This window comes from Podarcis erhardii (genome assembly GCF_964252035.2).
Source record: "Podarcis erhardii genome assembly, chromosome: 4".
NCBI classification, from domain to species: Eukaryota; Metazoa; Chordata; class Lepidosauria; order Squamata; family Lacertidae; genus Podarcis; species Podarcis erhardii.
In genome coordinates, this window is record NC_138508.1 from 53,692,282 (window position 1) to 53,704,825 (window position 12,544).

At 40.9% G+C, this 12,544-nt stretch overlaps 1 protein-coding gene and 1 long non-coding RNA gene across 4 annotated transcripts in view; one reads left to right on the plus strand and one right to left on the minus strand.

Annotated features, from left to right (window-relative positions):
• EVA1C (eva-1 homolog C) overlaps positions 1 to 7,018 on the plus strand; it is a 42,531-nt gene extending 35,513 nt beyond the window's left edge. For all 3 annotated transcript variants that reach the window (XM_081859294.1, XM_081859292.1, XM_081859293.1), the window contains exons 6-8: positions 3,479 to 3,547; positions 4,012 to 4,101; positions 6,438 to 7,018. In XM_081859294.1, coding sequence (XP_081715420.1) covers positions 3,479 to 3,547; positions 4,012 to 4,101; positions 6,438 to 6,880 — 602 coding nt within the window. In that variant the 3' untranslated portion in view covers positions 6,881 to 7,018. The remainder of the gene's footprint in view (positions 1 to 3,478; positions 3,548 to 4,011; positions 4,102 to 6,437) is intronic.
• LOC309340502 overlaps positions 1 to 12,544 on the minus strand; it is a 44,509-nt gene that overhangs the window by 30,917 nt on the left and 1,048 nt on the right. The gene's annotated exons all lie outside the window — the stretch shown is intronic.

Genomic DNA, 12,544 nt, shown 5'->3' on the forward strand with positions numbered 1-12,544 from the left:
TGTGCAATGTATATGTAAAATTTAGACATATCAGTAAAATATTAAATGTACTTCTGGTTTTAGTCCAAAAAGGTGAATCCCACCATATCAAAAGTGTGAAAAACCCTGCTCTAAAGACATTGCGCTATTCCACACAATATTCAAAAGCCAAGCCAAAACAAGAGGGGATTTGCAACAGAATGTTGCCGTGTGTAGTGGGGGGCTGCTATTATTGCACATGCTGGACTTCCATCGAGCCTGTAATTGCTCTCTTGTGTCTGGGTGGTGCTGTTTTTGTTGCATAAGGAAAGGCACACAGGTAATTGAGTTGACTATTAATATTATAGGATCACTCACACATTTTAAAAGCACTTTAGCAATCATTCAGAAAACTTTGCCCAAGGCATTTTATGTACATTACCACCATTGACAAGTTATGGTTTCCCCATTTTACTCCCTCCATCTAGTGTGAATGAAGGCACTCTCCACACCTGACTTCCTACCCCAGATGCTAGTCCAGACTGCCCTGCAATAAAACTAGGACTCAGTTCAATAAAACAACAAAACAACAATTGGAAGTCAAACCAGAATTAGCTTAATTAAATATATTTCAAGACAACAATCTGGATTTACATAATAAAGAACTAATAAGTCATTTATTACAAGCATTGAAATGCAATATAACCAGAGACTGGAAATACCTTTTGGGCACAACAGACAATTGGTATAGACCAGTTTGAGAAACTGCCCTCCTTGAAAGATTATCCGATAAACTACTGTTGACACATGGACAGATTAAGAAAGATGGCTTTATACCAGTGTGGATTAATTTCAGAAAATGAACAATCCCCCACCAGCATTTTGCTCAATCTGGTTGATCTAAATTTAAATTTAAACATACATTATTATATTCACTTTGAATCCCTCCCCCCATTCATCAATATAGCAACACTTTATGTTGCTTCACTGGTAACTTAAGAGGAAAAATGGTCATTACTGATACTTAATCTAAGCAAAACCACAAGGGCTCCTGATTAGGCATTTAGCTGCTGTGTGATGTTGACTGTTATCTGTTAACTTTGCTCTATCCTGTTTCCCCCTTTGTTTTTGTTTAAACCAATTAACAAAACAATAACTTATACATTGAACCATATGTTATAGATATTACTGCAAATTTATTATGCTATGTTTGTGATATACAAGTGGCAAGAGAAGACTTGGTCTATTTATTTGTATCATATATTATTCCTATGATCCTTGTTTACAGAACCCGATTGAAAATTATTATTATTTTATATATAAAAAAACACCTAGGATGTAATTCTGTTATAATGTAATTTGTGACTGGATGGCAGTGATAACCTTCAGCTTTATTTGACCATCTCCGACACTCCTTCATTCCTTTCCTCTCCCTTCTGATATTTTTCTTCAGGATTGTATGCCAATTTTTCTAATCACTTCATTGCTCTTTTTTGATGAGAAAGCTGCATTTAGTATTACAACCATATACAAGCAAGGAAAATAATTTAGCTTGGAAAAGAGTGCATGTAACCTAGAGAGTCTGTGTGCATTGTCAAAATGTCAAAACAACTATGATAAAAGATAATGCCTGACTTCCAAGCAGTGTGGAAAAAAATCTGACACCTGAAGAGCTAGTCATATACATGATATGTGCACCCTGTTTAATCTTTGTTGGAAGAATGTGAAATATTTCCAAATTAACATCCCAAAAATGCATTGGGGCAGACATGGATTGAAGAAAAATGTTCACTGTCTGCTTAGACTGATAGCTATTCCACTTTGGAGTTATAATTGCCTAAGGGTGTGTGTATGAGTAGCGGGGAGAGGGCCCTGCCGATTGTTAAGGGCCAAACTACATGTTGCAATGGAGAAGAGAAGATGTAGAATTAAACAGCAGCTAGCTGAAATGCATGAGTCCATTTCTTCATGAGTCTCAGGCCTAGTCATTTTATCCATGGCACTGCAGACCAGATGTCGTTTTCTTGTCTTTGTGGCCTAATCCACATGGTAAGCCGTGAACAGTGTGCTTATTTGGTGACAGCCACCATGTGGACCAATGGCACCTGTAAGGGTCATGTGCTCACGACGTAGATCCTAAAATGAAGTTGGGCTTCATGCTAAATATACACACCTAGATGGCACCACTGAAAACAGTTAGACTTACTTCTAAGGAGACATGCATTGCACTGTTACAGTCTTGATGTTTCAGAGTCTTTAGTATTTGTGGCACCACATTTTTATTCTATTACAGCGTCTTCGGGGACTAAAATAATCCGTCTCAGAGCCACAGGTCACATCATAATAGAGGTGTCACAGCCATTCTAAAAGCATCCTCAATGTGTTTAGCCAAACTAATTACAACTCTTCATGATCAAGTTTGGAGAGAGGAAACATTTTATTCAATTTGAAGAGGAAGCCAGCTGACTGGTGTAGCACTGTCTAGCCCAGTCTTCCCCAACCAGGTGCTCTCCAGATGTTTTGTTCCTATCAGCTTGGGGAAGTTCCCCCAGGAACTCCTGCTTCCCTGCATCAGAGTACATTTCCCCATTTTTAAAAAGCCGCCCCACCAAAAAAAGACAAATTAATTGATAAACACATGTTGTGCTCCCCCCTCCACAAAGCATGAGAGTTGGGAGAGGGAAGGACTGATTTGCAGACACTTGTCTCTTCGGCTGCAAAGCTGGGAGAAAGCCAAGCTAGTTTGGTGGGTGAGGGATGCATTGTGTTATGAGCTCTCTCTTCATACGATGCCTGTCTTGACCCTAACAGGAACTCTCGGACTATTCACAGCACAGCTTGTGTTGGAGACAATGGATACAGAGAGTTACTAATAGAGCATGACTTCCCTATTGATGGTGCGCTGAAGATGTGGCTCTTGAAACAAAGGCAGACTCATGTGGTGGCACCTTATAATGAAATGTTTCTGAGCTTGCTTCTGTCTCAGTTCGGCAAGGGAGATGTGTGCACAGAAGGGCTGCATGCCTCGTAAGCTGTGTCAGATCAGTGCTGTTTTTGCTAGACTGAGCACCTATTTCGAGAGTGGGGCTGCTCTGTTTAGTGTCCTTCTCCTTCCCCCTCCCCAGCAGTTGAATGGTGCTGTTACACACCATCTCTTTCCTTGGGAGACAGATTTGTGTGCAGAGCCTTATGAACAGCCTACAGCTTCAGGCTGGGATTTGTAAATCTGAAGGATAAGAACTTTTCAGAATTGACACCCATCCCTGGGGAAAATAAGCAGCCAGTGTCCTTGGCATATATAGACCTATTTCATTGCCTAATATGGAGAATGGTATCTTGACGGGAATATTCAGGGTGGGGAGTGAAATGTGGTATCTGGCAGTTAATAATGGTTTGGGGTTTTTTGTCTTACCTAAAGTTGGTTAACCGTTTTGCCTCACCCAATGAATAATGCTTCTGTTGATGTCAAGTGCTTTAAAATATTAGCATATAATATCTTTTCTTTTCTTAAAATTTGCAGTTCCCAAATTCATATTTGCAGCAGTTGATCCAATGGTTAATCTAAACCCTTCTTGGAAGCCAAAAGAAGGTGAATATGGTCATTTTTATGGATCGCTACCAGCATTTGTCTTTTAAGTAAGACCCTACAATGGTTTGATCATATAATATGTAAAAAATAGAATATACTACCAACCAAGTGAAATGAGACCTTAGCAGGCATTTCAAATCTAGGTGGCAGAAAACACCAGGTTCAGTTACTAACATTGCCAGATAAAATGGTATCAGGACAAACACATTTTTTCCTAGAGTTAGGCCTCTTGAATTAAATGATTCATTAACATCTTTAGGATAAAGTTACTTTTTAAAAAAGAACTCGTATTGACTTGAGATCACAGAGAATCATGGGGATTTTAAAATTAAGAGCTCCTTTTGGGTAGGATATAAAAAAATCATTTGGCTAACTTACACACACATTTTCTAACAATTTTTAAAGTACTTTGCTGGCCCTCAACTGTGATCTAATCTAACAAACCTCTCATTTGTTTTTATCAGGTATAAATTTTGACCCAAAAGAATCAAGATTTCCAAAGCAAGAAGGAATTATAGTTAGCAACAGTTTGGCTATGTTTGCTTACATTAAAGGTAGAAATTGTGTGTTTTGTTTCCTTGCATTCTTCTTACCAGTAATCCTGTTGAGTATAATTATACTGTTCCAGTACAGAAAATTAAATCCATGTATAGACCATGGCTGCAGTCTATAGAGTCTGCTGTAGAGTCTGCACATTTAGAAGGACATCAGGTGGACACTTTTTGATATTTAGGGATGGGGGAGAAATTCAGTTCCTACCAAATGCACATTTTTTGAAACAAAGCACAGCCATTTTTAGAAATTCTGAACTGCCAACTGCTGAAAAGAACTGTGCTGGTCTTAGTTTTTGTAAACTCAAGAGAGTTGTGCTTGTTCAAAAGCCTCTCTCCCTCTTTTACCCATACCTACAGGTCCCTTGGGACGCGGGTGGCGCTGTGGGTAAAACCTCAGCGCCTAGAACTTGCCGATCGCATGGTTGGCAGTTCGAATCCCCGCGGCGGGGTGAGCTCTCGTCGTTCGGTCCCAGCTCCTGCCCACCTAACAGTTCGAAAGCACCCTTAAGTGCAAGTAGATAAATAGGTACCGCTTTATAGCGGGAAGGTAAACGGCGTTTCCGTGTGCTGCTCTGGTGCCGGTTCACCAGAGCAGCTTCATCACGCTGGCCACGTGACCCGGAAGTGTCTGCGGACAGTGCTGGCTCCCGGCCTATAGAGTGAGATGAGCGCACAACCCTAGAGTCGGACACGACTGGCCCGTACGGGCAGGGGTACCTTTACCTTTACCTTTACAGGTCCCTTGCTGTGGTGCTGTAGTGCTAAAGGATTTTGACACACCCACCCATCCAAGACTCCCAAACTTTTGACATTTTGTCTACACCCATTTTGATAGGCAGCCCTTGGAGGGTTGACCATGGGTCAATGTTGCCCTTGCCCTGTGCCCAATGTTGCCTTTGCCCTGTGCCCAATGTTGCCCTTAGCCACCCCGTTTTAGTGAACTTTGGTCGATTGCTTTTCATTGCTGTTCGGATGTTTTTATCTTTCTGGTTTCTGCTGCTCTGTTCTTTCTTTTAAAATGTTTGTTTATCACCATATTTATATCCCACCTTTCTTCTAAGGAGCTGAAGGTGGCATACACACATCTCCCCTTCCCCATGGTACCCTTACAATGACCCAGCAAGGTAGGTTAGACTAGGAGATGGGAACTGGCCTAAGATCCTTCAGGGAGCTTCAGTACTGAGTGGGCACTTGGATCCTGGTCTCTAAGGTCTCACATTGCCTTTAGTGTTTTATTGTATTTTAAACCAATATATTGTATTTCTGCCCTCCTAACCTGACCCGGAAGCCTCCTTTAACTATTTTGAATGGCAGGAAATAAACCCGGAATGGGGGACCTGTGGCCTTCCAGACATTGCTCTAAACTCCCTTCCGCTTTGACCAACTATGGGAGTTGACATCCAGAGGGATACAGGCTCACTATCCCTCATATAAATGTTTTAAATAAATAAATAGAATCTTCCTAGGCCCATAGAATCTGACAGCTGCTCATTTCAGATCGTTCTATGGAAATTTGCAATCACATCTTAAAGTAATTTGGATGCAGTTTATCTAGAGCTGCCTTATGTGACATTAATGCTGTTTTCTATGAACCTGCTTGGTTCTGGCTCCGTCTGCATTGACCAGAATGCCACACATTAATAGACCAATGTGCTATACAGATGACAGATAAATTGTTGTGCTGCTTTCTTAGCATGCTATGGGTGTGGGTCGGGGGGGGGGCAATAACATGTGGTTATCCCTAATGGCGGGTTAAAAGTGCTTGCTTTGAAGAGGTAAAATGCGCTTTTAGGATTAAGTGCTTTGGGATGATCATTAGAACTGTACAGGTAGGATTTAGAACAGAGATACTCAGATATTGTTCCATGGTCTTTGAAGCCAAATAGTACAAATGCCAAAAGTAAAGAACTAACAATAGCTGGAGAACTTTTCCAGAAATAGGCAGCTCTGAGGCAGATACAAACAGCTTTTCAGCGGCAAAGCTTCCCCTCTGCTTTACCCCTAGAGCAGCCAGCTTCCTAGTGAGTCACACATTTGGCTGAAGTATGGTACCGCCTACACCAGGAGAGAAGCACTTGAAGATCTAGCCTTAGGCTTTAAGGATTATGGTGCCCACACTTAGACAGCTCAGCTGTCTCCCTGTGCCATGGTGCTTTGTGGTCAAGCAGGCAGGATCAGCTAGCCAGAGACAAGTGAGCAGAGCCTGGTGAACCTTGTATTCTTGGACTGGCACAATAGGACAGGGCCTTTTCAGAAATGAAGATCTTTCATCACTACCCCCTTGTCTGGCCCTCCCTTTATAACCCTTTAGTCTGGGATTTTGTTTCTAATTTCAGATCACCCTGAAAGAGCTGCTCTCTTGTTTGTGTCTAGTGTTTGTGTTGGCCTCGTGCTCACACTCTGTGCTCTGGTGGTCCATGTGTCATGCTCTAATGACCTGGAAAAACTGCGGAGGGTCAGAAAGCGCTTGATACCAGAGGACAAAAAGGCTGGTGAAAACAGTGAAGAGGAGGAGGAAGAGGAAGAAGACGACGAGGAGGAGCAGGAAGAGGAAAGAGAGGAGTCTTCCAGTTCTGATTTTCCCAATGAACTAGAAGGGTTCTGCAGGACTTCCTATTCAGCTTATTGTTCAATGGACCCAGCTGAACTTGCTGAAAGGATAGAGCGGAGAGAACAGATCATCCAGGAAATCTGGATGAGCAGTGGGTTGGATGCATCTCCTACTCGAAGCCTCAGTCCATTTTATACCAATGAACAGCAATGCATTTGTTTCGGATGAAAAACACTATTTTTGCAATAAAAAAGAAGAAAGGGGGAGAAATGTACTTTCTGTGAAGGGACATTTGCAACTCCTAGAAATAATTATTTGCAAAGTTATATTATTAATAATTATAATAATTAAATGCTTTAAAATATGTGTGTGTTGCATATGCTGACTTTATGCCTCTGATTAATTGTACAATATCATTCTATCTAAACCATTTCTGTTTGAAAATGACCGTATTAAAAACCAGCACAACACACATTTCCACTAAGGAAATTACATTCCTGAAAGGTACTGAAGATAAAAAGAGAGGCCACTGCAGAACTAAATGGGTCACTTTGCAGACTTCTTTTCAAAATAACCTTTAGAAAAATCCCGTATGGTTTAGGCCAATCAAATCTAAAGTTAAATCAGAAATTTATTCCTTTAGAGAAGAATGTCTCCCACATTTAGTCACAATCTGTAGGGAACTAGAAGAACAAAAGGAGGAAAAATGTCACTTCCTACTTGTGATACTTAGGAGTTGTCCGTTCTTTCCCTATGCAGAACTCACACGTTAATGTAGTAGCATAAGATATACTGGGGTGGAGTGGACTTTGGCTTTTCATTTCCTATTGTTTTAAAGGAAAATTGAAGCTTGGGAAAAATTAATAAAAGGGAACATTTCCCAATTACTAATTAGTGAGCTCATACTGAATCAGAAAACCTTCAGCCTGATTCATTTCCTAGTAAGTCAGGAAGCTAATAAACTTGCCAAGAAGTCCTTAAAAAAATAGAAGAATCCAAGAATTGGAAAGGACAGAAAAGCAGACTATTGCAAGGCCAGAAAATGCATTCATAACCCCCACCCACAATGGACTGATCCAGACTGCATGACACCAGCAGAGCAGGCACACAGTGAGAAGCTGCTTACTGAGCAATAGCCGGGGGGGGGGGGAGGATCATGCAAATTTATCCAACAAAGACACAGTTCAAACACTTACTAAGCAAGTGTTATAACTAGCCAAACCAAGAGGCAGAGAAAGACATATAAGATCTGCTCCTCCTTCTGGTCCTTCCTCCAACCAATAGGATCTGGGTTGGCCTGCCAACTTGTCCATTGGTGCCGCTGTTTTGACCCCAGGTCAGTCATCTGTCACCTCTGAGGGGACTGACCTGTTGTTCTACTGAAATCTTAGTGGATGAGCAGAGGCCAGGGTGCACACCACATCTCCACCACATGAGAAGTGCTGCCTCTGGAGGTGCCTAAACTGGCTAAATCAAATGATGCAAGTCTAACCCACAGTGTAAGCGACACAAGCTAGAAAAGTAACACATCTCAGAAATAAAAGGGTATGTCAGTCTCTTTGCTTGCTGTTTTGCTTAAACATATATTGCTCTACCACTATATACATTTTAAGAGTGTACTCTTATGTCGGTAGCATTAGTTTTTGCAGCCCAGGATATCATTAGATTTACTGGCAAAATCAGTTAGCTGGAATTTAGGCTTAATATTATGCTTACCAGTGGTGGGGCTGGGGAGGCCATAGCCCTGGGCATGCTTTTTTGAGGGGCATGACCAGGCACCCCCACAAGAGGATCCTGGAGGTGGAGAGAGGCTGCCATGTGCGAGGTGCCCGGCCCCTGACACCCTCAGGGGCGCGGCCCCGAGCGTAGTTTAGCTTAGACTCCACCACTGATGCTTGGAGCTATTCTGCTCCAAAATATCTAGTTCTGAAACTAAAACCTGGAATTCTTTCAATAAATCCGCCTCATGTAAAATTGAGTTTCAGAACTTTTCCAGCATTGCCAAAGTTCATTAGTTAGTAGCATGTAGACTTACAAGTTTATCCTGTGTAAGAATGGTTGCATTTTCACTGCCTGGCAAAATCCGGATTCCCTGGCATATATGTACCCTGATGAGTGGAGGCTGGTCTATTAGGGAAATGGGGCACTGCCCCACCAACCTCAAGTCTGACACCAGTCAACGCCTACCTGCTTGTCTTCTTACTTACCTGTTCAAGAGGTGGCACTGTCTTCTTCTTGCTTAGTCTCAGTGCCACCTCTTGTAGAAGACAGCAGGGAGGATGGGGACAAGTATAACTCATTGGCTGTATCTATTGGCTCTGGCTCTACCTACTTTCCACCCTACCAGGCCCAATGGGTACCAGTCACCCTTATTATGCACAGGGTTTGTAGTGTGTACACGTTACATTTTCTGGCATAAAGATCAATGGTTTTGAGTATACTTTTAAAAATGCAATTTGTAAAGAAGTCCCTAGAAGCATTCTAAATTAAACAGTAAATAAAAGGTAGAGGAGCTGGGGCAGAGGGGGAAAGAGGAATAGCTTTTATGAAATGTCCTGAAAAATTGTCAACTTGCAGAAAATGAGAAGCCTGTTTGGAAAGTCCTGCTTTGAATTTTTTGTTTTGTTTTGTTACTGTTTTAGCTTTGAGGAAGAAATCTGTGGTAGTTGGATATCAGCAGGATGCAAATACTGAAACAACAAGAATGATAAAGTTGCCAGTATCTTAAAAATAAAAAATAAATCTAAAGTCAAAGGATACAGTTGCACAAGGGGGCACACAGTGTCACTCTAAAGGTAAGGACTTCCAAAGATAACAAGAAATAAGAGGCTTAGCAGTGCGTTTTGTATGCTCAAATACAGTGGCATTGCTTAAGAAACAAATACTATAAACAGGGCTTGCAAGTTACATGTGTGTGTCCTAAAAGCATCTAGGGTCACCTTACCTTCTTACTTTATGTTTAATGACACTACATTCTGTTACAACAAATAACTTTTAGTATTTGTGGTTCAATGTAAACCTTTAATGGAGATCAGTTCTTTTAAAAATTATATCATTTGCCCCTTTGAATAGCTAGGCTACCTAGGAATCAAATGTTTACTATTGCGACTGCCCATTCTAAGGATGAAAAAGAAGTTGAAAATTAATCCTTTTTGAAACCCAAGCCTTTTATCCAAACTCATTCAACTGTTGCATGTACAACATTTCTCTGAGGCCCAAAGCATGCAGCTGCACCTCGGAGGTTTTTCAGGACGCTATTGTGATCAGCCAGCCAAGGCACTGCTGTTTGAAAGGTGTGGTAAAGATGACAATGGAATAGGTGTGGCATCACATTAAAGCAACATTGAGGTTTCCTTTCACTCAAACGAGGACCTGAAACAGTTGGAAAAATATAAAACGGGGGTGTCAAGGAGGGAGGTGGATTGGAAACGGAAATGCCTTCAAAGCCAGTCAACTGGCTTGACTCAAGCACTGTGAAGTGCCTAGATCTGCCTTGTAACACAATCTATTCTACTGTAACATAGCTGAGCACCATAGACAAACTTGGATGCTTTCCTTCCAAGTAAGACAATGAAAGCCATTTGGTAACTGAAAGGACTTGCTCCAAAGCACCATTGACATTGAAAGGATGGAATGACTTTGATGGTGGTGTTTGTTTTGTTTTTAAGATTAGATTCCTTCTATGACTCAGAGTTGTTTTTAATGTGTGGTTATTTAAAAAAAAGTTCACTGAAAGTTTTTACTGGTTCTGCTCCACAGAGAATCCTCTCTCAAACTGAAAGAATGTACAGCTCTTAAAGGAACACTGAATTAAGCTGCATAATGGAATCAATTAGAAATGGTGGATAGGAATGGAGGAGAAATTTGATTCAGTTGGTATTTAAAGCTGAATCTATTAAATTCACACTTTCTAGAACAATATGCAAATCAAAATACAGCTATTCTTTGAAATTCACTCTTACCCAAATTTTGTAATGCAGTTCTTCAAACAAGCAATGTTTACAAAAATGAATATATTAGGGGAAAGTGTGCATACAAATGAAGGTATCGGTGAAAGTAGCATATGAAAGTGCCTTATATTTGAAAAATTTGCTTGCAAAAATGTGTACATTAGTCAAAACTGCATATGAAATGTGTCTGGAGAAATTTGCACAAAATGCTGATGAATCCTCAAAAGCTTTTTCTTTAAATACAAATTGCTGCAAAATGTGGATAACTGAAATTAGGATTGGAAAACTAAGAAACTGATATCTTTCCATCCCTTATGATGGATATGTTGATTGCCCACACAGTAGCTTAGTTCTATAGCAGATGGTAGCGGTGATGAGGCAGGACTGCGGATTAGCTCTTTGAAGGAGTCATTAGTGGTACTGTACATCCCCTGAAATTAATGGCACTAATTTAATTTCAGTGGTCTACCCAGAGTAAAACTTAGCTGAATGCCATCTATTGCTCCTATCTGCAGATGGATGGTATCCCACTTTCCTGGCCCCACAAGAACCTCAATTTTCTTCTCATATAGGGTACACTGTATTAGTATCAGCATAGGCAGACATAGAATAATTCCTCCAAATTCCAATCTCACAAAATATCCTATGTACCTATAGCATTGAAAGGAGAGTGGAATGCATTACTAATACCCAAAGTCCCCTCTTCCCTAACATTCAGATGACCACAGGCAAGTAGTTAAAATCAGTAAATGCCCACATGGATTTCTCAGTAAAATACTACTGTACTGAAAAGTTATAAACGGGAACTTTTTTAAGGAGTTAATTAAACTTCAATTTATTATTCATGTTTCCTTGTAAGTCCTCTGCCCCCCCCCCACATTATAATCTTGGGATAAGAAATTAAAAGTGTGCTTTTTTTCCTTGTGAGGGAAGTGCCAAGTTTCCTCATTTCTTTGTAAACTTCCTCATTCCAAGTGCCCAAAATTTATTGCAGTACAGCATGTACTTGTTGGTGTACAATGAAAGGCAAGTCATGTCCTTGAAGCTGACAAGCAGCATTTGTATTGTAAAGTATGTACTAATTCTGTCATGCATGTTTGTTTTTGCTTCATCTCAGCTATGCTTTTTAACAGTATGCTTTTGTCCATAGTATTGTATGGCAGAGACAGACAGAAAGTACATCAAGAATTAATCTCTAGGTCACTTTGCATTTGATCTTCAAGGGTTTCCAATTCCCTTCTAAGTTAGGCTACTTAAATGAAGAACGTAGGGTGTATGCACAGACCAGGAATGACTTTTTGAGTGACAGAATTGGGAGCTGTGCTCAGACACTGTAAACAAAGTTAGAATCTATAATAACATCAGCTGGCTGAAACTGATGGGAGTTGTAGTCCAAAACGTCTGGAAGGCACCAGGTTGGAAAAGGCTGTTCTAGACCTTCCATCTAGTAGCAGCAACTTCCTGTAGCCATCTTACCTCTTGAAAACCCTCCCTGGCAATCCGATCTCCTCCTCAGTCAACCTCCATCCTCTCCTTAAGTGTTGTGCCATTTCTTCAGTCTTCTTTCATCCCGGTTCCCTAATTCAAGTTGCCTGCTACTCCTCCAGGTTTTATTTTCTTAGCCCAATCCTTCCTCTAGCTTCCTTGCCTCCACCTGTTTGTCCTTAAATTCCCTACATACCTGGACTTCTTTTCACTCCTCAACCTCCCTGTGTGAGGTTTAATCCTAACCAACCTGACTTTTCCTTGCTTTCCAGAGAGCACTGTAAACTGCTTAATTCCCTCAGCGACTGAACATTCTTTATCACTAGGTGACCCATGCCAGGATCTGGAGGTTTCACCAATACAAGAATAAATGCAATACAGATGGAGCAAGAGGACAGAAATTCATGGACACAGACATTGCTTCATGGCACTTTTCCTGCTTCTAAAAGTGATTGAT